The 26,916-nt window shown below is 39.7% G+C and overlaps 1 protein-coding gene across 3 annotated transcripts; it reads right to left on the reverse strand.

Moving 5' to 3' along the window:
* per2 (period circadian clock 2) lies at positions 1–25,490 on the reverse strand. Of its 3 annotated transcripts, none has more exons than XM_061979455.2 (23): positions 25,343–25,490; positions 19,845–20,374; positions 17,168–17,260; positions 16,922–17,076; positions 16,722–16,843; positions 15,453–15,654; positions 15,187–15,238; positions 14,588–14,730; positions 14,394–14,472; positions 14,034–14,140; positions 13,794–13,947; positions 13,596–13,710; positions 13,366–13,515; positions 12,956–13,028; positions 12,698–12,878; positions 11,785–11,909; positions 11,418–11,618; positions 10,460–10,723; positions 7,464–8,377; positions 6,008–6,212; positions 5,746–5,935; positions 3,659–3,809; positions 1–604 (listed from the first exon to the last, which is right to left on the reverse strand). In XM_061979455.2, exons 2-23 carry the CDS (start codon positions 20,282–20,284, stop codon positions 416–418), a joined length of 4,305 nt encoding a protein of 1,434 aa, XP_061835439.2. In that variant the 5' UTR covers positions 20,285–20,374; positions 25,343–25,490; the 3' UTR covers positions 1–415. The 3 variants fall into 3 exon arrangements, with proteins under 3 accessions (XP_061835439.2, XP_061835438.2, XP_061835440.2); XM_061979454.2 differs by adding an exon at positions 7,074–7,190 and having other exon boundaries at positions 5,746–6,212; XM_061979456.2 differs by lacking the exon at positions 11,418–11,618 and adding an exon at positions 7,074–7,190 and having other exon boundaries at positions 5,746–6,212.
* Positions 25,491–26,916: the final 1,426 nt, after the last annotated feature.

The raw sequence follows: 26,916 nt of genomic DNA on the forward strand, positions 1-26,916 counted from the left end.
TTGTCCAGTGGTTCACTTTTGTTTATTAGGCAAATTGAAAAAACAGAAATGAATGAATTAAAAGGGCGGCGACAGATAAAGATCAACACGAATCCTCATCCTCCAACGCCGCCCCGCAAAGTGCACTTGTGCCTTCAAATGGTTCTCCTCGGCCTGCAGCAGCAAAGTGTTGTAGGAACTCACTTACTGCGGCTGCCATACTTTTAACATTTCCCTTCCTGCGCTCCATCTGTACGTCGCCTGCAGCGTCCATAAAGAGCTGCACATTTCGAAATAACAACAGAGAAAATGTATCATGCGCATAGCGAGCGCTCAACATTAAAAAAAATAATTTACAATTCTACAAAAATTCAAGACTATATTACAGCATAAAAGTTATTTTGGAATGATGAACATGGGGTAGCCCCCGTCTTTGTCACGAGAATGCAAAGTCTTGAGTGGTTTTGTGTTTAAAGTCTAGTTTAAAGTCTTTAGTGCAGGAGCCAGGAGGGGAGGCGTCCGTCCTGTGGCAGCTAAGCTCCGCAGGCTCGGGGTCCGCGAGGTCCAAGTCCGGCAAGTTGTCCGCTGGCGCCGAATCAATGGCGCTGTCGCAGCAGGAGCAGACCTGGACGAGGAAGAGATGTTGGAATAAAAACTTGACTTCATTGGGTACAGCTGCACAATCCAAGAATTCTGCCTTTCAAAATACTAGAATGCTTGGGTTTTCTCATTCATTGCAATACACAAGAAGAGCGACTACATCATAGTGCCACCCAGTGGAGAAATTGGTCAATTACACTTTAGCGATTCAACCTTTATTATAATAGGACACAGACAATCACTCTACAGCAGGCGTGTCAAACTTGTTTTCATTGAGGGCCACATCACAGTTATGGTTGCCCTCAGAGGGCCGATTTTAACAGTGAATAATATACAGTATGAATATAAATGTGTATATATAAAACGTGTATAATTGTTTATCTTTTTTTTTACGTATGCTGTACAAAGCCAAATCTTTAGATTGTACTGTATGAAACTGGCAGCTCAGTCGCCACAATGTTACCGTAATATTTGCAGGTTTTTATTTTTACAGCATATAAAATAAAAAAATACATGGAATTAAATGAAATGGAATGGAAAAACGGTACCACTGTTTATTTTACGTAAAAATTCATGCAAGTTTTTTATACTGTAAAATCTACGGTTGTTGTGTTTTGTAGTGTATTATTACTCTATATTGAAAGTGGATTTTACTGTAAAAAAAAAAAACGTTACTGTAAAATTATAATATAAACAGTTTGTTAGATTACTTGCTTTGAAATCATAAGCCAAGCAGATGTTTAAGTATTTATCTTTATTTGAACATTAACATTGTTTTGAAATATATGATGATACAATATTTTGTTTTATTATTAGAGATGATTAAAGTGTAAATATATGTTATTGTACACAGTACATTTATTTTTGTAATACATTCATTAAGAAAAGTAAAGGTACTTTATTTACACATATTTCCACACTTTCGGGGTCCACACAAATTGATGTGGAAGGCCAGATCTGGCCCCCGGGCCTTGAGTTTGACACTTGTGCTCTAAACTCTAACCACACCGAAATAATCATAAAAATAATTATTCCTATCATTACTAGAAATGCATTTTATCATGGCCTTTTAAAAACACCCCAGGACTTTAAAAGCGCCACAAATTAAGAATGCAGGAAAATACATTTAAAAACATACAAAAAGGTAAATCATACGTATTTAAAATATATATGGCATATAGTAAAACATTTAATTACGGTAAAAATTGCAATAATATCAAAAGGTATTAATAATAAAAATATGATATTATTAAATCAATAAATATTATTTATTTAATGTTTAGTTTCATGTGTATGCAGCTGAGTCAAACAACAATATAATTACTGGTCTGTGGAACCATTAGCAAGCAAGCCTGTCTGCTGGACATTGAATATTGTGGAGGCTTTTATAATTTTAGATTTATTTATTTTATTTATTTTGCTGCTTGTATTACTTTTATATGTTTTATCGTTTTGGATGTTGTGCTGTTTTTTACAAAACCTAAAACCAGTGAAGTTGGCATGTTGTGTAATTCGTAAATAAAAACAGAATACAATGATTTGCAAATCCTTTTCAATTTATAATCAATTTAATAGACTGCAAAGACAAGATACTTAATGTGCGAACTGAGAAACTTTTTTTTTTTTTGCATGGCAGCAACACATTGCAAAAAAGTTGGCACAGGGGCAATTTACCACTGTTTTTACATGGCCTTTCCTTTTAACAACACTCAGTAAACGTTTGGGAACTGAGGAGACCAATTTTTGAAGCTTTTCAGGTGGAATTCTTTCCCATTCTTGCTTGATGTACAGCGTAAGTTGTTCAACAATCCGGGGTCTCTGTTGTGGTATTTTAGGCTTCATAATGTGCCACACATTTTCAATGGGAGACAGGTCTGGACTACAGGCAGGCCAGTTTAGTACCCGCACTCTTTTACTATGTCACATTGTTTACACTATGTTTACATTGTCTTGCTGAAATAAGCAGGGGCATCCATGATAACGTTGCTTGGATGGCAACATATGTTGCTTCAAAACCTGTATGTACCTTTCAGCATTAATGGTGCCTTCACAGATGTGTAAGTTACCCATGCCTTGGGCACTAATACACCCCCATACCATCACAGATGCTGGCTTTGAACTTAGTGCCTATAACAATCCTGATGGTTCTTTTCCTCGTTGGTCCGGAGGACACGACGTCCACAGTTTCCAAAAATGTTTTTAAATCTGGACCCGTCACACCACAGAACACCTTTCCACTTTGCATCAGTCCATCTTAGATGAGCTTGGACCCAGCGAAGCTGGCAGCATTTCTGGGTGTTGATAAATGGCTTTCACTTTGCATAGTAGAGTTTTAACTTACACTTACAGATGTAGCGACGAACTGTAGTCACTGACAGTGGTTTTCTGAAGTGTTCCTGAGCCCATGTGGTGATATCCTTTACACACTGATGTCACTTTTTGATGTAGTACCGCCTGAGGGATCCACAGTACATATCGCCGCTTACGTGCAGTGATTTCTACAGATTCTCTGAACCTTTTGATGATATTACTGACTGTAGCAGGTGAAATCCCTAAATTCATTGCAGTAGCTGGTTGAGAAATGTTGTTCTTAAACTGTTCAACATTCTTCTCACGCATTTGTTGACAAAGTGGTGACCCTCGCTCCATGCTTGTTTGTGAATGACTGAGCATTTCATGGAAGCTGCTTTTATACCCAATCATGGCACACACCTGTTCCCAATTAGCCTGTTCACCTGTGGGATGTTCCAAATAAGTGTTTGATGAGCATTCCTCAACATTCTCAGTCTTTTTTGCCACTTGTGCCAGCTTTTTTGAAACATGTTGCAGGCATCAAATTCCAAATAAACTAATATTTGCAAAAAATAAAGTTTTCCAGTTCGAACGTTAAGTATCTTGTATTTGCAGTCTATTCAATTGAATATAAGTTGAAAAGAATTTGCAAATCATTGTATTCCGTTTTTGTTTACGATTTACACAACGTGCCAACTTCACTGGTTTTGGGTTTTGTACATTCAGCTCAACTCATTTCTGAGATAATTTATTAAAGAGCAAAGTCATCGGAAATGTAGTAGCTTACCTTGACATCTATGGCTTTGGGCAGACCTCCCTTCTTCATCCAGGAGTGGACCTTAATCAGCTCTCTCTTCTGCTCCTCAGTGAAGCTCGGCTGACTATTCTGCATCAGCCTCAACTTCTTGCGGTCCTCTTGGAGAACCTTTTGGATGTCACTGCGGGTACAAGGACAGACATCTTTTAGCCGCTTAATTTCAGCAAACACTACAACTTCCCAGTAACGGTTGTCTATTGACAGGAGATTGCAAATACAAGCAGATCCCTGTTATAAGATATATAAATGGCCAAACAATACAAACAATGGACGCACCTATAAATACGTCAATTTTTAAAAAAGATGGCTTTCATTGACAATCAATTGCTGTACTTACAGAGCGTGCATTTACACAAAATCTTACACAAAATTTTGCTGAAGCATCTTTTTGCTGGAAAACATTGTTTGAATTCACTTGTCATACTGCCTGCACATTGCGCCATTAAACTTAGACTTAGCCAAACTTTAATGATCCACAAGGGAAATTGTTCCACACAGTAGCTCAGTTACAATGGATGGAAAGGATAATGCACACAACGGCACAAAAAGAGGGCGAAAACAAAAAGATATAAAGTAGACTAAAAATGTACCATAGTAGCAATATAAAATATCAATCAATCAATCAAATTTTACTTATATAGCCCTTAATCACAAATGCCTCAAAGGGCTGCACAAGCCACAACGACATCCTCGGCTCAGATCCCACATCAGGGCAAGAAGAAACATAACATATGTAATATTTATATATTATATATACAGTATACAATATATTAGGGCTGCGAATCTTTGGGTGTCCCACGATTCGATTCAATATCGATTCTTGGGTCACGATTCAATTCAAAATCGATTTTTTTCGATTCAACGCGATTCTCGATTCAAAAACGATATTTTCCCGATTCAAAAGGATTCTCTATTCATTCAATACATAGGATTTCAGCAGGATCTACCCCAGTCTGCAAGCAGAGTAGTAGATTTTTGTAAAAAGCTTTTATAATTGTAAAGGACAATGTTTTATCAACTGATTGCAATAATGTACATTTGTTTTAACTATTAAATGAACCAAAAATAAAGCTTATTTTATCTTTGTGAAAATATTGGACACAGTGTGTTTTCAAGCTTATGTGATGCGATGCAAGTGTAAGCCACTGTGACACTATTGTTCATTTATTTTTATTTTTATTTTTATAAATGTCTAATGATAATGTCAATGAGGGATTTTTAATCACTGCTATGTTGACATTGTAACTAATATTGATACTGTTGTTGATAATATTAATTTTTGTTTCACTACTTTTGGTTTGTTCTGTGTCGTGTTTGTGTCTCCTCTCAATTGCTCTGTTTATTGCAGTTCTGAGTGTTGCTGGGTCGGGTTTGGTTTTGGAATTGGATTGAATTGTTATGGTATTGCTGTGTATTGTTTTGTTGGATTGATTAATTAAATAAATAAAAATAAAAAAATAAATAAATAAATAAATAAATAAAATAAAAATAGATTTTTTTAAAAATGAGAATCGATTCTGAATCGCATATCGTGAGAATCACGATTCGAATTCGAATCAATTTTTTTTCACACCCCTACAATATATACTATTATATAAGATATACAATATATAACAAATCCCAATTAGCGTGTACAATATTACAGTATATGTAACAGCCGCAGCAAAAAAAGGCAGCATAAAATAAAGAGTAGATTCAGCAGAAAATATACATTATAAACAAAGAGATTTATATATAGATACCATAAAAAAATAAAAAAAAGACCATTTAAAGCAGAAAAAATATTATGCTGGGGTCTACCCTGCAAATCACAAATCACATTAAAATGATCAAATCACAGTTTTTTTTGTTAAGTTTTGCAGACCGGGTCTACCACCAGAGGGCAGCCAGTAGCAACACAAAGAAGCACAGAGTCACAGCATCGTCAATTATGAATGACTGACACCTTCAACGATATGTAATATGAGTTAATTGTGTTTCTGATATTTATTTAGCTACAGAAGAACGGAAAACATTTTATTATTATTATTAGGATAAAATCAGATTTCGCTACTCACCGAGAGGGGAGCTGGTAGGTCATCATCACCTTGTTGTCAGCTTTGGCCATGAGGAGACATATTGGATCCTGCAGCGCGTACTTCATGACGTGGTCGCTCTGCTCCATCTCGCTGCTGCTCGAGTGACCTTTCACCTTCTGGCTATTCTGGGACGAATCTACGCTGCCAAAGTATTTACTGCTGTTGCTACCTGCGAGGCGAATACACAAATGTTGGCAAAAGTTCGGACTACGTATTGCGTAAGATACAGAAATGAGCACACCTGTCCCGCTGGCCGACATTCTGCTCTTAGATGTTCCGCTGTTGGACGTCCCGCTGGCCGACGTTCCGAAGCCGTTGGACCTGGAGCCCATGGACCCCGAGGTGGCCGAGCCTGTGCCCGAGCACGAGTCCCCGTGCAGGATAATGTCCAACATGTCGCTGGAGCACGAGTTGGCATCGCTGTTGTTGTCGTCGCCGCGAGACACCTGGAAAACAGGAGAGTCGCCCTCATAAGCGAGACGGTTGATGTCCACTCCTCGAGCTTACAATTTGTAGTATACAATCTGTATTTTACCGTTTTAGTCTTACTTGGTTCAAAATACCAGAAATTATGTCATGGCAAGACACGTTACATTGAATTTATGCTTGTTTAAAAGACAAAAAACTCTGCATAGTTTCATGTAAATTCAAAATAATCTGGATCTAGAAGGGCAAAATTCAAGTGTGAATGGGAATTCTGCACAGTATGCACAAATGAGCAGTTATGAACATTCCTGTGCTCGCCCTGTAGGTGTCAAATGTACAGTACAGCTCATCGAGAGAATGCCAAGAGTGTGCAAAGCAGTAATCAAAGCAAAGGATGGCTATTTTAAAGAAACTATATATATATATAAATAAAACTTGTTTTCAGTTATTTCACCTTTTTTTGTTAAGTACATAACTCCACATGTGTTCATTCATAGTTTTGATGCCTTCAGTGACAATCTACAATGTAAATAGTCATGAAAATAAAGAAAACGCATGAATGAGGAGAAGGTGTGTCCAAACTTTTGGCCTGTACTGTACTTTAGTGAAAAATGTGTTCATCATGTCTTGAAATTGCACATATCCTGGCTGGTCCACCCAATACCAGTGTAGAATCAAAAATATACACATTAAAAATAAGGTATTGTTGCAGCAATGTCAGGTTTTGCAGCTCTGGTCTGTGCTGCGGTTAAATATGCAAATTATAAATTTAAAAACGTGGGAGTGGGTGGGAAGAGATATCGTGACAGTTATTACGGACATATGGAATCGGATAGGTATGGTATTGGATAAGGGTGGAGCTTTTCGGATGATTAGCCTACCTCAAAGCTGCAAGCCAGCAGCCTAGAGAACACTTTATCCCAAGACAAACTCTCAGAGACACGGGACGTGCCCTCGTTATACAACGGTCCAGGTGGACCAAGGAGACTGAGAGATGGCTAAAGGGTGTAAGGAATAATCATGTGTTAACACCCAGGGCCACAGTTCAATTTTGGACTTTTTAGACTGATTTTGACTTTATACATGGCATAGAAGGAAAACATGTAGTTTCAAATATTCTGTGAATCATTCTGAATCACTTCCTAGAGACATAAGAACAATGTCTCATATGCTCATATTTGTGGGACATGGGGAAGTATAGACATTGTGAATTGTTGCATAGTGGGAGATTTTGGGGAACGAATGAAAGGCTGTGTTGTTTCCTTGTGTACCTGTGTCAGCTCCATCTCTTTGGCCTGCACGCCGCCTGCTCCCTTGTCCCGTTCGACTGCGTTACCGCCTTGCCCTCCAGGGGACAGCACCGTGCAGTCCTGCCGGTCCACAGACAGCTCCAGTTCCAGTAGGTTTAGAGGGGAGCTGCAGCGAGACTGGAAGAGCGGAGGGGAAGCCCTGGCTCCACGTCCTCCTCCAGACTGTGGTGTTGAAGAGCGAGACTGCCCCTCCACGGGAGCTTTTTGGGTTTCTGAGGATGGAGGGAAGTAGAAGGACGGCGTCATGTAGCCCACCTGGGGGGCAAAGGAGTTCTGGGCATTGAACGGAGTCTGAGCGCTAAATGGGGGCGGCATCATGAATGTTCCATGTGGCGGAAAAGCCGGTTGACAAAAAGCCTGTGCCTGGCTAGGGAAGCCCCCAGTCAATGGGAGGTACACTGGCTGCGGGGGTGGAAGTCCAGGGGCGATGGGAGGGTACATGAAGTTGGGGAGAACCACAGCCATGAAGGGGGTGACAATGGGTGCCGTATAAGGTGCTTGATGGATGCCTGGTGGGCAAGTCGGAGCGGGGACTCCTTGATTGTCAGTGAAGCCTTGCACAGTGGCATCTGTGCGGGGAAATATGGAAGGGGCTCTGGGGTAAACCTGGAGCGGATAACCAGGGACTACGGCAGGGTAGGCCACGGGGAATGTGGACTGGGGCGTGTCTGAAAGAGACCAGGAGGTGGGGTTAAGGCCATGGTTGAGGGGGGTAGCTCGCGGGTGGTGGTGGTGGTGGTGGTAACTTGGGTGTGACGCCGTGCTGTCTGAGGACTCGGTCTGCTTGGCTCGCTTTAATTTGGTCTTCTTATTGCGGACACTGCGCCGTGCTGCGTTTGGACCACTCTGCTTTCTGGGCTGGGCAGCTGGGGCCGCTGTGAGGAAGCAGAATTTGAGAATGATCGTAACAAATAGATAAAAAAACACAACTACCCAACTTGATACTGCAGACTAATGATGGGGGGATCGATACAAAATACAGTACAGGCCAAAAGTTTGGACACACTTTCTCCTCATTCAATGGGTTTTATTTATTTTCATGACTATTTACATTGTAGATTGTCACTGAAGGCATCAAAACTATGATTGAACACATGTGGAGTTTTGTACTTAACAAAATAAAGGTAAAATAACTGAAAACATGTTTTAGATTCTATTTCCTTCAAAATAGCCACCCTTTGCTCTGGTTACTGTTTTGCACTCTCTTGGCATTCTCTCGATGAGCTTCAAGAGGTAGTCACCTGAAAGGGTTTTCACTTCACAGATGTCATAGTATTGATGCCTTCAGTGACAATCTACAACGTAAATAGTCATGAAAATAAAGAAAATGCATTGAAATGAAAAGTTGTGTCCAAATTTTTGGCCTGTACATCTACAGTACATTACCGATACGGAGGTTTACGATACTTGTACACATTTGGGGAGATGAGCGTGCTTTAGAGAATTAATCGATTGATATTATCAAATAATCTGATAAAACAAGCCGTTTAAAAGTCAGAATAATTTGGAAGGAATTACTTTTCCTTCTGCCTCCCATTGCAAATAAGAACTTTAGATTAAGTATAGGATAGAAAATTTGTAAAAAAGTATGAGGTCAAGAGTTGATAAACAACAAAAAATGTACGTATATGTATGCATACTTGAGGGTTTCCCCTTAATGCAACTGAAAGTGGCGCACATGAAAACCACACGAACATAAAACATTATCACCAGCAGGTCGTTACATTACGAATGGATATATAGCCTATTATGTGTGCACTATCGACTAGTGATGCACCGAAAACTCGGCCACCGGAGAAAGATTTTGTTAACCGAAAACGGCGCTGACGAAACCAGATGTAAACAGGACGCATGGCATTATCTGCAGCATTGTCAGCATGTCTTCGCTAAGGACGTAACTTTAATATATCCCAGATACACCCATGGACAACGATCTAAAACATTTGCAAATATTAAGAGGACAGTGGCGGCTTTTAAAGGGAGAAAGTTCCATTGGAGCAGCAGCGCCAAGCAAGTGTGACGTCATGCTCGCTGCGGCTCGCCTCTCGTCAGGGTCACTGAGCGACAAAGGTAGAGTCTCTCAACACGGGTACATTTTATAATAACACCAGAAAAAGATGCTAGACTTGTTGCTAGTGTTGTTTAATAAAAACAAGTTTTTAAAAGTGTCTCGACACTTGAAAAATTCTCAACAAAGTACACTGCACAATAAGCAGCAACAATTGAAAATATGGCAAAATTATTTAAAAAATATATAACAGATTTGGTTTTTAAACGTATGTAGACATTTTTTTTAGCCTTTTTAAAGAAAATAATCTAATAGCAAATTATGCAATTACGTCATAGTGACCATGCCCCCACCACCACAGGTATCTTGGCAATCTAAGGGAAACTCTGTATTTGTTAGCAAAGTATCGTCAAATGGAATTTTTTTTTTTGCATACCTCTACTGGTATATTTGATCAATAAAAAAGTAAAAAATATGCATCTGTTTTATTGTAGAACAATGAATTGTGTTTGATTTGATATTGGTAGCATATTTATTTCCAAACCATTGCTTTGCATTAATATATAGCTGTAATTAAATGATACCGAGGCCTGTTTTGATTGTGGTTATGGTTTTAATTTATTTCGAACATACATACAGCTACAATATGGTACATCATATTACAACATATCCAAAAAGGAGTAGGAAGAAGCAGAGGTTATTTAATCTTTTCCATTTTATAGCAATTTCTAACAATTTAGTTTTGTCACTCCCTGTGCTTGCTTGGTATCCTATTACTAAGAATATTATTTAGTTCCCAAAACATTGCCCTTGTACTGACAAGTATTAGTATTGCAATGCAAGAGGTTTTGGTATCGTATCGGTAAGAAAGTGTGGGGTATCGCTTATCCCTAAAGGGGACTACCACTAGATATATTGGGTAATGTGCACGTGTGGTTTAAAGCATTACCGTCACTGGCGACCTTTTCCTTTCCGCGCTCCAGGTACTGCGAGCAGTTGGCGTTGAGGTTTGTGAGTTTGCGATGTTCCCTAAAGCGGTTAAGGAAGGCTTGTTCCTCCTTCTGCGTGTGGGCAGCCAGACTCTGCTTGGTCAAGCCCCGTTTCTTGTAAGACTCCCTCTCCTGGCAGGGAGGTCCCACGGCACAAGGTGGAACAACAGGGTTCTGGGCAGATTCTACAGTCTCACCTGCACCTGAGATATCTTCTATGATCTCTGCATGGATGACAGAGTACAAAAATGTTATCGTTTCACGGAGAAACACGTTTTTTGTTAGCACACAGAGCATGACAGACTTAACATTTAGATCATGAAAGTGGAAGGAACTTTCGACATACTTTGTTTTGAGCCGTCAATCACAACTGACATACATACATTTATAGAGAAACATAGAAATATGTGGGGAGCAGCACAAATGCGTTATGTTGGTCATGTGATAAAAGTGCATGGCGGACATTCCCCTTTTGCACATTAAGATGACATCACCAACACATGCACATGTGCAGCAAACAAGTACATAATGATACGCAGCTGCATTGCACAGTGCTGTGAAAAGTGTTTTTCTCCTGCTTTATTTTCTCTTTCATGGCATATTTGCGGTCAGGTTAGGTTTGAAAATATTTTGGGCACAAATTTACTATTTATTTTTTAACATTCAAAATTAAATTGATTAAAAAATAACACTAACAACATCAAATAAAATGTGCTAATTAAAACAGTGATTTGCAGATACATTAAATTAACAAAATACATTTTAAGTATATACAGTAAGTTCCCATTGGTGTAGGTTTTACTGCTTTTTTGAGTGGACAATAATGGTGCTCCACAAGTAGTGGAAAAAACAACTCAAAAATATGCAACAAGAGAGAAAAAACGGTGGACGGGAAGATCTTTTTTCACTGCACTGTACCTGATTCTTGCGGTGGTTTCTTGTCCCCAACATGTACTATGGTGCTACTGTAGCTACACTGGCTTGTAATGGACACCACACTTTCTGGTTTGTTAGGTAAAGGTAGGGGCAGCGAAGTGCCCACTACCGCTGTGGACGTATCACTGGGTTTTTTGTCTTCTAAAGCGGAGAGACCGGACTGATCCTTCAACAATGCGGGTTCTGCCAAGAGAACAGAAAACAGAAGAGACACTGACTTGGGGCTGCCATTTTGGAGTCCTGCGAGAGAAGCTTTGAAACGAAGGGCCTTAGAAGGTAGTAGGTTTTTCTCTATGATAAGATGATATTATTTGCTATCCCTTTGTGGAAGCAATGAAGTGGGACATACCTTCAGAAACCTGCATGGTGAAACACCCTTGGTGTTTGTCCTCATCGGAGTTAGAGGACGTGGTGTTAGAGGAGGACTGGCATTTCCTTTTCAGAGCGATGGGGACATTACAGTTCTCCAAGTACCTAGTATGTATGACAAGGATACACTGTAAAAAAAACTGTAAAAACTACAGCAAGCAATTGTTAAATAGCAACAGTAAAACAAAAATAGTTTATCACAGTAGTAAATGCAGTGGATAAGTATATCTACTTGTATTATATATTTTTGCTCTTGTCCTTGACAATGTTGTTTAACGTATAACGCATCAGATAAAAAATGAGCCCACAAGCTAGCGTAAATGTGTAAACAACAAAAGTCTTTGGAGAGCTTTTTTTTAACAAAGGGAAAAAGGCCATGGCTCCCACTGATTCAGCTTTATGGTGAGTTGTATTTTTTTGCACATATTTTTGCTGTATTTATCTGCTACACATGGAAGGCCGGTCCGTAAAAAAATGTCTATGTTAAACCGGTCGCTGGTGCAAAAACGGTTGCAATTTCAGCTAAAATGCTAATTCACTTCAACTGCACAGAGGATGAAACTTTTATTGGAAGGAGGCGATGGCTGAAGAGAGGGTACTCCTCAAATTTGAAAACTGAAGAACTGAAATATTTCAACTTTAATACTGATTTAGAGAGCACTAAGAATAGAATATGTGACAACGTTGTCATGTAGTAATTATTTTGCACAACACAGCAGCAACAAAATCAATGTTGTAATAGCAAAAAGGAGCAAACTCCTCAGCCAGCATTGATACCATGGATGAGTTCATTGTATTATGTTTTTAAACTGAATAGAGCAAATTAACCTACGTGAGTGGTGTCTATAGTGAGGTTCCACAGCAACACATTATCTAAACACGTGATTTTTTACCTTATAACGCTGTCCAGACAGCTGATCTGCTGGTAGGAGTAGACGGTCTGATCGTTTAATGACATCTCTTCATGGAAAGATGACCTACTCTCCTCCATCAGTGTTGCGGTCTCCTTCGAGTTGAGGAGAGCGGCACAGTCCTTGGGTCGAACCACAGCTGAGCTCTTTTGCACTGACTCTCCTGGAGAGGAGCCAGAAGTTTGAGGGTGAGGTCAAGTTAACAACTCACTGAACATCAGCTCTCAAAGTGGAACTTACTGATATGAACTTTCTTGCTCTGCTCCTGGCTCTTTTGGAGATGGATTCCTTTGCAGATTTCCTGAAAAGTTCGCTACGACATAGACATATTCTGTTATTTTTTTTAATCTGGTACATGTTAAAGACAAAGTAAAACAACTATCAGTAACTGGTGAGACATGGAGATTGGGTAGAATTAGATCAGCTCTGCTTCTTCCCAACTCCTTTTCAGATATGGTACAAGTGTAAACATGTGATGTACTTTACTCTGTGTTAAGCATGTTTGAAATAAACTAAAGCATTACCAATTGCCATGTAGATAGGATTCTACAAGGTTTTGTTTAAACACAAAAGCCTAATCTCACCTTTATATCAATATTCCTATATCAAAGATCCTATTTTCTGAGGGTCCACAGTACATGTTGACTCACCGGCCTGTCTTTACTGCTCACTTCCTCCTCTTCTAAATGGAACTTGCTACAATTGCCATTGTTGAGGTTCTCCCCGGAGGAGGTCATGCCCAGTCGTGGGTCAGTGCTGTTCAGACTTCGGTAGCTACTGGACCCGCTGTTATGAACCGGCTGATGCATCATAGTAAAAATATGTTAAGTAAAAATGCTCCCTTGAACTTTTGAATTACTTTTTTTCCTTGTTGACTCACCTGCAGGAGGAGCCTGTGAATTTGCTCCGTGATCTCCTGGATGTCGTAGTCCATAGTCTTCTGCTCAGCTGCGGCCACCACTGGGGCCATAAATACGTCCTCATTCACAGGTCCCCTGGAATCCAACAAATGCAAGTTAACATGGAGTACTTCCTAAAAGTCTATTAAATTAGGGATTAGTGAAAGTCTGTTGCTTACGTTTGGACTTTGTGTCTCCCGATAACAAAGGAGACCTTGCGGCTCCAGGGGTTGACGAAACTTGACCAACTGGTGTCAAGGATGACGTACTCGCCGTTGCGTGCGCAGAATCGGATAGACGATTGGTCAAATGGCTGCCCTGCGTATTGGAGAACTGAGGATGCCGACAAAGGTATTATTGCTTTGGGTACTTATCTATCAGGTCATTTTCTTCTAATTGTTCATATTATTTTAACTCACTCTTTCTGTGAATGGCCAGCATCATTGGTCTGTCATTGGGGTGCAAGTGAAGGAGGACCGACGTGCCAATCAGGTCCTGTGGGAGGTACCCTAGGAGAGGGACCGCCCTGACACACACAATACATATACCATGTTTAGTTAAAAATATAAAAAGTCTTCAGTGCCATATTGTGGAAAATGGTGACATTTAAAAACAAGACGTGAACAACTATTGCTCGGATTAAAAAAAGCTCTGCTTCTTTCCACTTCTTTTCGGACATGTTTAATTGTCAAACTTTAATGAAGGGATGTTCTTTAACATAAGCATGTCTGCAACATATAAATAAAACTATAACTGTGGAAATGTATGTTATTTCTTACCGTTCATCCACATCCTGGAACACACAACTTGGAGAGTGTGTGGTGGTGAAGATGCGTTTGTCAGTGGGTATCCTGGGTGCTGTCAAAATGTAAAAAAAACCCCAATACATTACACTATTAAAAAACAGGAACACTATTTTTAACAATATTTTAAAGTATTGAAAAACTAGATGTGTTCATTTGTGTCTCCTTACCATCGTAACCAGAGTGAACCCTCTCGGCCAGAAGGAGGCAGCAAAACTGGTCCTCAGCATGACCTGTGACTTGGACCTTCATTAAGTATGGCGTCATGCGGAACGGGTAGTACTGCAGTTCGTCCTTACATTTCTTACCGCCACTGGAAATGGAGGAAATCAGCATTAATGATGGAATGCTTTTTAATTTTGAACACTGGGAGGAGTACATGTTTGGAAATTCATCTTCTTGTTTGTCAGCATAACTGCATAAAAAATATTTTTATGTAGTTTAGTAAAGATTTAAGACTTTTTACACCTTCCATCATTTTTCTTAGTTTCTCAGTGAATAATAATTGCATTTTAAACTAAAGGGATTAAGTATTCAATTTGCCGTTGACTGAAATTTGGACTGTTCATCTTACATCAGTCTGCTGAATAACAAAAGCACAAACAACAATCAACTATAAATAATCCGATTAACTGTGACGCATATGATGACACAAAGTAATAATAAGAATTTTAAAAAAAAACGGAGGGGAATGAAAGCATGAATAGAAATGACAAGCAGGTACGAGCAGCAGATGGTCCGCTGCCGTAACGCGCAGTTATCCACCCACCTGATACGGCAAAAAAAGGACTTTTCCTGCATGCAGTCAGGCGGGGATGAGTCTGCAGCGAGAAAAAGGACATGTTTTAATTCAGGAGAAATGCGATATAATTCCTGCAGCTACTCCGATTTTTATTAATGACAATCTCTACGTTTGTAGGAAGTTAATTATTTTTCCACAAAAGTCAAGGTCATCATCATGAATAAGTACATTACGTACATCAGCAGAATCAACATGGGCTGTATCAAAAATATTCTTAGTGGAAAGTCACCTACCAGCTCCAGTGCACATGCTCCAGGAGGGCAGACGGTAAGGTGTGGTGAAGCTGTAAAACACGCTGACATCCTGCGGGATCAAGAACTCCACAAACTTGGTGTCCTTAAACACTTCCCTTTTGCAATTAAGGATGGAGGCGGCTTGGTCGGAAATGTACACAATCTTTCCTGTGATGAGCGATACGGCGACAGCAAAAATATCCTGTTGGAGGGACGACCACAGTTAACAACCATCCAACAAAAACTATTCCAATGTAAATATTCCGTTATATATTCTGCTATACTGGAAAATTCTGCTCTCCTGCATTTCAACAGTGATTGGATAGCGGTACAACTTATGTGGTATCAAATCAATTGTTAATGAAATTTGATAGAAATTGAGAACGATGCTGACTTTCTTTCTGGCTAATGAAAAATTACAGGTAATGGACAAAAATTACAAAAATGGGCGGAGGAATAATTGATCCAAACTCAAATGTAATTGAGTAAGTGGAAATCAGTATGTTATACTATAACATTCAGGAGTGGGGGGAGGGCACAAACATTAGCAATGAGCAACAACTTAACAGTTCTCACTTATATCCATCAGTAAACTTGCTATAGAAGCGCTAAAAACTATAGCAAAGTGAGCGAGGAGAAAACGCAGTCAAAGTGGAGTCAATAAATAAGACCGTCCAAAAAACGGCACATTCTGAAGAGGCAGTAAGAAAGCGGCTTGAAGATGTCCGTAAAACACAATCTGTGCAAAATTTAGACCAAAGAACCACCATTACATGTTATGTACACTAAAACGTAGTGTTTTAAATGTAAAAAAATAAAAATAAAACATGACACGACCCCTTTGACCGCAACATAATGCTAAGTATATGATGTTCACTTAAGAAAAACAAAATGATCAAACTAACATTTCCCACGTCTTTGCTGACTGACAAACAGTTGGCAAAGATCCAGGTTTTATTGTGTAGTGAAGCTTCTTCTCTCAAAAATGGAGCAAAAAATTAGGGAGATTATAGATTTTTTCCTTGTTTAGTGCTCACAAACAGACACAATTATTTAGCTTATTATAAAGTCAATTTTACATGATAAGGAACTTTTACATAGGTTTGGTATAATGCTGCTAGCTAACCAACTAAGACACAAATGTTGGCCCATGTTAGGATCTTGACTACCGGTACAGTTAAAACGCAAAATACTAACATCCTCCAAAAAAACTGTTTTGTACAAAAATCACAATTTTAGCTCTAACAATGGAACAATTCACTGACTTACATTGTTTTTAAGGGTGTATTCTGAAGTAATGCTGTCTATCTCGTCAATGGTATAGGAGGAAACATCCAGGCCTGATGGTTGACTGTCATTGGTCATCAGCAGCTGGTAATACTCCTCATTAGCTGCACAAAAACAACATTTCCAAATCAAGTTAACTGTTAAAAGTATAGCAGACTTCCACCGTGAGACAGGGACTTTACCTTCCACCTGCTTGACACAGCGCAGAGCGTACTTGAGGGTGTTCAACGTGGTGGACTTGCTGTTGTGTCTCTTTTCGGCCGGCACATGACGCTTCAGCTCCTTGAGAGTTTTTAGCAGCTCTTTTTGGGTCTTGGCTTTGGCAGATTCTTGACTGCTGCAAGTGGCACCAGAACATTTTGGCCAAGTCAAGACATGCTTGAGAAAGATAAGACTGAAGGCTTAATGTAGAGAGGCTAGGGTCTAACCTGCAGCCGCTGGTGGACGGGTTGTCCTGCTCGGAGCTCAGCAAACTGAAGGCATTGGAGCTGCTGGGGGGAGATGGACTGTGGGAGTTGGAGCTAAGGAATAGACAGAGGAGCAGAATAATTGTGACGACTAAGAGTATTTCACAATGATTATTTCAAAACAGAGTGAGCTCAAGGAAAGAAGGCTACTTTATAGTAGATTATTGTTCCATATGCCAGGGTTTAACACAGTGGCACATTTGTTGTATTTTAAAATTTTATCTGGACTTAGGAGAGATGCCTCCCAAGAGTTACATAAGAATCAGACAAAAATGCCATAAAACGGCATAAACCACATTGTGTGGTGTTAAGTTTGGCTGCCTCGTCTCTTTTTGGGAGAGGGCTGACAAAAGAAGGTGCACTCAAAGATGCAATGTCCGCATTTGGAGAGCCTTAACGCGAGTGTTGTTACAAGGGTGCTCAGCAGGTTAGCACATCCAAAACCACTGTGGGGACAAGTAGATTTCATAACCCACCTGAAACTATAATGGCTATTACAGAAAGTGCAGTGTAAAAATACACTAACAAAAGCTTTATAAACGTACTTACTAGTCATTGCATAAGATAGGAATGTCCAGTAGTAATTCTCAGTCATATTCAGCCAACAAACACTGGAGAACTATACCGGATCATACCAAGAGCTTCTTTCTAATATTCTATTACCGGTAACTCTTTTTAGCTTTTTAAGCCGCGACTCGGAACTAGAAGACAACCACCAGTAGTCACACCACTCAATTAACCAAACGCACTAATTTAAACGAAGCAGAAACGCACACACAGGACATCAGGTCAATCTGGAAAGAGAGTTGCATGTGTGTTTCCTTAGATTAACCTACAAGCTTAACAAGGCAACTACAGGCCAAAATAGACTCTGAGACACTGACTCATAACAACACAGGTGCACCTAAATATCAAGCTTACCTGGCTATGAATACACAACAAGTAGCATCTCTAATTATAAGTGGTATAAGTGGTAGGAGCTGGTTTTAGAGGGGCCAGGCCACACATGGACAAGTCGGATAATTGGAAAGCTTTTTTGGGAGGCTAATTGACTGCATGTTAGTTGGTCTGTATTACATCATTGGAGACGCATTAACTTCCCTACAAGAACAAAATCAAAGCAACAGCAATACAAAAGTGAGTGAGTAATAACAGAACAGTGCAATAGATAAATACTATATATACTGTTTACAATTCCTTCTGTTGTCTTCTTACTATTGCAGTAACAACAAGGTTGATTTCAAACATACAATAACTTACTTTACAATTATTGGTTTAAGTTTAAGAGAACAAATACATACATACATAAATGTTTATATTTGTCCCAATTAATAATCATATTGAATAAACAAACACAGATCATTATATAAGAGATACAAACACAATACAGTGCATATCTAAATTCCAACATCAAGACTAGATTTTGGTCTACACGCTTTAAATACACTATTGTGGGACCTCTGGGACATTGTTGAAAAATACTGTAATAAAAAAGGGACCTTTAAAGCCTCACTTGTATTACCGCCTTACTGAGCAAGAAGGCTTAACTATAGACTATTAACAGCTGACCGTAATGGCGACTCACACTATGAATAACCTTCTTACGCAACTAATAATAGAAACACCTTTGTAAATAGCCTCCTCAAGTCCAACAAACACAAAGGGAACATGTATTTTAGCTGTGTCTTAACTTTGGCTTGAGCAAGTGGGTCAAGGAAAACTCTTACCAAATGGAAAGAGCTTAATGTGGCAACAAGGGACTCAGTTTTAGTCTGGACTAGAGTTGAAAAGCAGGGCATGGTGGCCCAAAGAGGTTCAATGTCGTTGTCGTTGTCCAAGAAGGCCTAATTCCTGTCTCTCCCTGGCGAGGAAGCTCACCTTCCTTCCTCAACATGGTAATGCACGCAAGCAACTTGTATGAAAAGACGCTCATCCTGGCCATAAATGTGCTCTTCCTTCTGCTTCGTCTTTGTATTGTACTGCCGTCGCAATCGAGAGAGTGTGACGCTTTCTACTTCCAGTGAGGTGAGGCAATGTTAAAACAGCATCACCGCATAGAAACAATGTGTTGCTATGGCGATAAACAGAGACTGTTGACAGCGCAACAAAGTCCCTCTGCCGAATGATGCAGGTCTGGACTTCCTACGGGGAGCAGCCATAATTTTTTTCTCACCAGTACAGACTCCTGGCCTCCTGTCAAGAGATGATTGTATGTGCAAGCCTAGATTGTATGTGCAAGCCTGGATGCATTTTTAAGGTGTTTTATGAACTTTGGGCAATATACAGTACAGTGTTCCCTAAATTATCGTGGGGGTTACTGTCTAGGCCCCCCTTTACAAGGTGAATTTCCACGGCATATTTTATTTTATATGCAAAAATCATCTGCATTCAAAGTATTTGCAAGCCCTCCACACAGCTTTCACACACTTGTATATAAACACTTCCTAAATGGAAGGATGGATGGATGTTCACATGTGTTGAGACAACCAAAATATGTGTCTATTACTCATCCTGAAAAGTTGATACATCGGTAAAATGGGATCAACCCATTGAGTGGCTTGTTAAACAGAAACCTCCTCAGATACAATGATCCTTGTGTATTATGTTAAAGTGCTAATCAACGATTCAACGCACTCACCTTTTGTTGCTCTCAGAAGACTCCAGCAAAGCAGAATCTTTGCTGGTACTGTTGGAGCTGCGCACCGACTCCAAGCTGTTGCTCTCATTGCTGTGGCTCTCGTTTCCGTGGCTCTCGTTGCCGCTGCCGCTGCCGCTGGACCCGGTACTCTTCATTTCTGCGTCTTCCTCCGGGAGTGATCGGGAGCGGGCGCTTTTGCGATGGTTGCGTGGCAACGTGGGAGGTTCCTGACCGCTGCTGTCGCTACCTTCCGACGGCATGCCGAGGTCCGCTCCACCTTGGCTGTAGCCATTCATCCTCTGCAGCTGTGCCATGGCACTGCATCCCGAGGCACTCCTTGGCATGGAGCTGCACGATGTGGACGCTCTACGTGCTGGAGCACTATCCTGGTCCTCCAGCATTGAAAAGCAGTAGTGCTTGGAGTCTGAATCTTCTGACATCAGGAGGTCTGCTGTCTTGTTTTTGTTGCTGGTGAGTGGACTGGAGGGACACAATCACCCCATTGTCAAGGCCCTGCTGTTGGTAGGAATCTGTTGAGAGAAGAACATTCATCTTAACGATAAAATGATACACATATAAACCTAAAAACATGTGCAAAGTGTGACTGATTGAGCACCGTTGGGCACTTGTGTTGCCAGATATTCAGACAATATGGCTGTGGATTCAAGTTGCATTCCTATAGTATTGCCCCTTAAACTATACTGTAATAAAAATGGAAGGTGAGGGGTGCATTCAATTTTATGAGATACTGAACATTTGTTAAGTTGAAGGTCACAAAATCTCAAAAAGTTGAATGCTTTTTAGCACATAGCAGGGTTCATTTTCTGACCTCTGGAAAACACTGCAGGTGCTTCTCTGATCTACAGTGAAACTATTGCTTGGCTCAAACAGTGTGGCCTTTAAAAGAAGAGACGATCCGTTCCATCTGAGGCCTCCCTTTAACCTTTTCAACGGGATCAACCATCGCGGGTCACATGAAACGCAAGAATGTCATCCGCGGTCGTGTTGTCATTTTGTGGCTTTTTTTCCCCTATTCGATTGAAAAGCAGTGCAATCTTAGACTGTGATGGAACTTCACAAAAGAAGTCAATAAAAAAAACGGTCTGCTCTTACCACCCTGAGGGTCTTATCCCAGAACATTTTCTCTGGTTACAGGAATTGACAAGTTTCACAATTTTGGCAGCACAAACAAGTCACATGTTTGGACATTGAGACAGGCGGATACTATAACCAAGGAGACAACTTAACATCATGTTTGGGGAAAAAGATGGTAGATGTTAATCCGGTGAATGTGGGAGAAAAATGCTGCTTGTTTAAATTGGGCATGCTTGATACATTTACACAAAGTACGGTATACCAAATCGTACAGTGGAGGTGAAACAAACACCTTCTTGTCCTCCATGAAAAGCATGTAGACAGTTACATACTTCACAATCTCGACCTACTTTGACATGGGGTTGCCAAAGTCCAGTCAAGTTTGGAGAAGTAGGTTAATATGCAGAAAAGTAGTATAATAAGCTGTATTATAGTATTTTCTATGTAGAGATGTGTAGGACCAAGAAACTGCAGCATTTATGCTGTTCAAATCAGCAATTTGTACAATACACTGTAACTAATTGTTGACCATTGACCAACATTATGTCTTAAGTTTGTATTGTACAGTATTTTATGTTAATTCCTGGTGTTTTGTCTCCCAAAACATATCGTAAATGTTTTTTTAATAATCGCTACACTGAGCTTAAAAGGGATTGCCTACCAATTGAAAGGGCAGACGGAAAACAAATATCTAATGTCCAACAGTGAACAACAACAAACTACTAATGACAAAATGTACATGTTTTTAAATGGGAACAGCACCTCCTTGGAATTTATTTTGCCTATTGCTCACAGTACTTATGAGAGACAAGAACAAATTCTAAAGCTTAAAAAACGCTCGTACATTGCGACTAGTAATGCAGCCAATGGGAGCAATCCATTCCACCTTTAAATCAATGCATCTAAAAACAACAACAGTACTTCATTTATGTTCTACAACCTGTATTATAACCAAGCTGTAACGACAAAAAACATCTGTGTTCTTGTCTTTCATAATGATTGTGAACGATAGGCAAAATCCCCCAAAAAGTACAGTTTTCCTTTAAGCTTGTCCAAACAAATAAAATCATGATTGTCTAGAAGTACATACAATGCTCAAAATAGATATGATTGTTTTTCCCTAGAAAATAATTAAAACAAAATTAATACGGTCCCACCTGGTTTGACATTTAATTAGAGTTAACATCCTCCTGACGGTTTCCAGTCATGACTAAAGATGTTATGTTCAGTCCATTTGGGAGGTTTCCAGGTCGAGCCAACTCACTTATATGATTATTCATATATTGCAAATAAGGGGCTGTTTGCAACTTGCTTAAAGTTTTTTAAACCCAAAAATATAACAGGAGCACCACCAGCCAACTTATGTTACGATAAGTGGTGTAAGAAAACATATTTGATAAACGTTGATATTTGTCACAATTAATAATAAAAACTGCTTGTCGGCCCGAGGAATTAGTCTTACCACTGTCTCGACAACACGTCGGCTGAGAACAATTTACAGTCATGTTGTTGCCAGGATAGACTATACATTCAAAGATAACCTACATAAGTAGCTAAACATTGCCAGATTGATATCATTAGCTGACAATACACAAAACTATAAGCATTGCGCGTGTGTTATGTAGGGCATAGTTTACGTGCTAATTACCGGAAGAGGGCTGGATATAATGCTTATAACAATGAGCGCTGCCTTCAAGGCAGCCGCGTAAAGGTTACAATCAGCCCAGTTAACTGACAGACCATTATTGACCTGTTCTATCATATCCTCTGCACTGAAAAGAACAGGACACCTCTAAAGTTCACCTTAATGTTATTTCCGTCAGGGTGCGCAATGGTTGTGAGACAGAAATTACCACTTAAACGGAAACAGTTACAGAGTGCAAACAGCCCCTAGAAGGTTAATTGGCTACAATGACGCACATGAAATAGTTATAGGTGATATACCTGAATCATCGAGACATGTCACTCCCGGATGAAAAAGGGATGAATGGAAAAACTTACAATTTGAAACATTTTAGTGTGCCATTAGCGTCAATGAACGGTCTTCTAAATTCAAAAGTGTCTAGGATTGATGAGACTAAAAGGCACAAGTTTAACTTGTGGCCTTTGGGTCAAATCCCAACAGCCCATGAATAGCATCAAGCAGAAAACTAAGACTTAATAACTAGCAAGAAAATAGTTTGCAGCAGATTCCGAAAACAGGAGAGGTTGTAGAGGTGGGAAACTTTGGGCACTTCACAATTCGATTACGATTCAGGAGCTACGATTCAATTAACAATTGATTATTGTTGCATCTTAATTTCATATGTACTGATGTTTTACTTTTTTTTTCTCGTTTCACTGAATAAATTGTCATTACAAAACAGCAGGGTGATCCTGCCAGATAGAACATCTTTGAGTAGTATTTTTGCAATGTACAGTGCATACAGAAAGTATTCACAGTGCTTCACTTTTTCCACATTTTGTTGTTACAGCCTTATTCTAAAATGGAATAAATTAATTTTTGTCCTCAATTCTACAGACAATACCACATAATGACAATGTGAAAATGATATTTTTTAAACTGCAAATTTATGGGGTATTGTCTGTAGAATTTTGAGGACAAAAATAATTTAATTCCATTTTGGAATAAGGCTGTAAAAAAGGAAAAAAGGTGGGAAAAGTGAAGCGCTGTAAATACATTCCGGATGCACTGTGTGGCATTTTTGCAGAAAGTTCAATATAGAAGACCATTAACTAGATTTTAACTAAATTTCATACACATTTTTATCTTATATTTCATTTGATTTTAAATGACTTGCTAAACAAACGCCCAAAGGAAGTATTACATCTTCCAAAAAATAACCGGAAGATTAAATGATGTTGCAAAAGCAGCTGAGACTAGACTAACTCATGTAGAAATCCCCATTTAGAAAAATCACACACTGACAGTCATCCTGCTTTTTTCTTTAATTCTGAATGACTGCTAACACATACGTCATCTCAAACCACATTATACAACACTAATGTGTATCAGGTTGGGGGTAGTTACATGCCTAATCACAAAGTGCAGTTCAGTTGGGCTCCATTTTTACTGTAGAGAGACTTACATAAGGGAGAATAAGGCAACGCAAATAGGGATGCAAGAGGTTGAACTAATAGGAAGACCAACAAGTAATACTCAGCTCTCATGGTGCAAAAAGATAAAGCTATCCAGGATCCTTCTGTATTTATATATTTTAGTGCAAAATAAATGCTGTGATCTATTTGATTTTGTGGGTGCTCAGTAATATCCTAGATCAGCGTTTCTCAAACTTTTTTCACCTCAGAAAACCTTCAGCTCTTCAAATTCCACCATAACAACCAACATTAAAATAAACTAGTGTAGTAGGCCTAGGTATTCATTCAAAACAAGGCAGAAGTTTTATTTAACAAGCATATTTCATATTTTTGGCCACTGTTACATTACACACAGTTTGAACAGCAACACTGTGTTTGAATATAAGTAAATAAAACACTGTACTTTAATCAAGTGATTCTTTGGCGTAACACTAGAACAGGTTTTATCCGGCCCACGTGATTAGTTTGCTAAGTATAAAAATTAGCCGAAAGTTTTGAATGAAAGAAACGGCTGTTCTAAATGTGTCCACTAGATGTCACAATAGCAATTTTATGTATCTTTGTAGATTATGCTACATATGTGGGGGAAAAAATAGACCACATGACGTCAGTGCATCAGTCGAGGAAAATGAGCATTTTACCAGTCCGGTCCACTTGAGAGTTGATTTTTCTCCATGTGGCCCCCGATCTAAAATGAGTTTGACACCCCTGCACTAGAAGGTACCAAATTTTGTTACTCACTGTCCTAGAGGATCTGAATGGATCACATTCACAGAGCCCTACAGTATGTTTATAGTAACAAAGACAGAACCTGGAAAAAATCCTAACAAAAAGCCATAACACCCAAAAAAGGGGCACATTAATTTAATAATCATTTTACATGATTTGTTTACCATTTAAATTATTTCATATTTAGTTGTGTTTTTTAAACAAGACTAACAGATAAAGGAAAGTAAAACAAAATAAAGCATTTCAGCATGAGAAAAGGCAGTGATCGTTGCAGCATGACAAACCCCGCCAGCTATGTGCTGCTCTTTATGTAAGGTGTTGTGTTAAGGACGACCTACCCGAAACAACTCTCCCAATTCATTCGACGACGCGGTGGCGACCCCCTTCTTTTACACGATGAGTGCATTTTAATCCGCTATGGCGTTTAGAATGCAACCAATGCATTGTGACAGCAACACACACAAACTGTGTCAGTGTGCTGTCAGTCAGTAGTCTAATGACACAGTTATGCAACTGTAGAACTTGCACGCAAACTGCCTGTTTCTGAGAGTAGTTCGTGATAAATCCACACATACCTTTACAAACTGGACGATGCGTTGTGGCGTAGAAGCTCGCTTGGTTGGTGGTTGAATCCAAACAGTGCGACTGTATTCGGTTTAAGTTGTCCCTGACACACTTGCTGTCTCTCGGTCAAATTTCCACACACTGCGCTGACGACACCGTGCAGCCAGTGACCTCATTTCCAGCGACTGCCCGAATCCCCGCCCCTTTTGACCCTCGATTGGTTCAGAGAGCTGCCCGTTTTAGCGCCCCGAATCTCTCAACCAATCGGCGTCGCTCTATGGGACTGGAGGGCGGTTCGCTCGATTCTGTGACAGGGCCACACCTCCGCCGGTCCATTTACATAAGCGCGTCACCGCCTTCACGTGGTGCGGGCGTGAGAGAGGGCTGGGCGAATCACCGCCGAGCTAAAGTTGTTGAATGAAGCGCGCTCGATGGTTGGCTCGCTGCGGCGAGCTGTTGTATAAACGGTTATACAAGGGTGCGTTCACGGGACACTGCGGCCAAAATGCATCCGCATTAAAGTTCGCAGACACTTGGGAATTGTGATATAACACGAGGGGAATTTAATTATAAAACGATAATAGCTGTGACTCAAACCGCATTGTGTGGAACTTGTCAAAGCATTCTTGCAACTTCTTTATTGTAGTATGCTGAACATGCATATGCTTGTAGTATTACGAAATAATGGTATCACACTGTGACTCAATCTGAACTGTGTGGAACCTGTTAAAGCAGGGGTCCCCAAACTACGGCCCGCGGGCCGGATCCGGGCCCCCCAGCATCCAAAAGTCCCAAGTAAATTGTTTTTATTTTTTATTTTTTTAAATCTTTCCTTTCTAATCCATTTTCTACCGCTTGTTACTCTCGGTGTCTCCTTGCCGCTCAGGCAAATCAAAATTGTCTAAACATGAATTTTCCCATCGATAACCTGACAATGTTAAATGTCAAAACGGATTAAAAAGACTATGTATATATATATATATATATATATATATATATATATATACAGCCCGGACCCCGGCCAAATTTTTTGAACCCAATGCGGCCCACGAGTCAAAAAGTTTGGGGAACCCCTGTGTTAAAGCATTCCTCCCAAAAAGGACAAGCGGTAGGAAATGGATGAATGGATATATTGAATATACAGATTTTACATCATCATGATGCACTGTGTTTTTTTGGTTTAGCACTATTCACAAAATGTTGATTGGTGGGTTGCAACCACGTGACAAAAGGGCGGGGAAAACATAGCCCCTGTTTATTTAGAACCCTGCTGCGCAGATGGCATATAGAATTATAAAGGTTCAGAGCACAGGTGTCAAACTCAATACCCGGGGGCCAGATCTGGCCCGCCACATCATATGCATCAATGAAGTACTTTATGTTTCTTTCTTTTTCTATTTGGACAGAAAAAAGACATGTACTGCATGCAGCTATATATCTTTTAAACGGTATCTATCTAATAATGCAACAGATATTTTATTAAAATATCATACATTCGAAACATTTTTGGGGTAAAAACATACATAAATATCTACTTCGCCTTATGATTTCAAAGCAAGTTATCCATCAAATTGTACACTGTAAA

Source organism: Nerophis lumbriciformis, linkage group LG19 (genome assembly GCF_033978685.3).
Source record: "Nerophis lumbriciformis linkage group LG19, RoL_Nlum_v2.1, whole genome shotgun sequence".
Classification (NCBI taxonomy): domain Eukaryota; kingdom Metazoa; phylum Chordata; class Actinopteri; order Syngnathiformes; family Syngnathidae; genus Nerophis; species Nerophis lumbriciformis.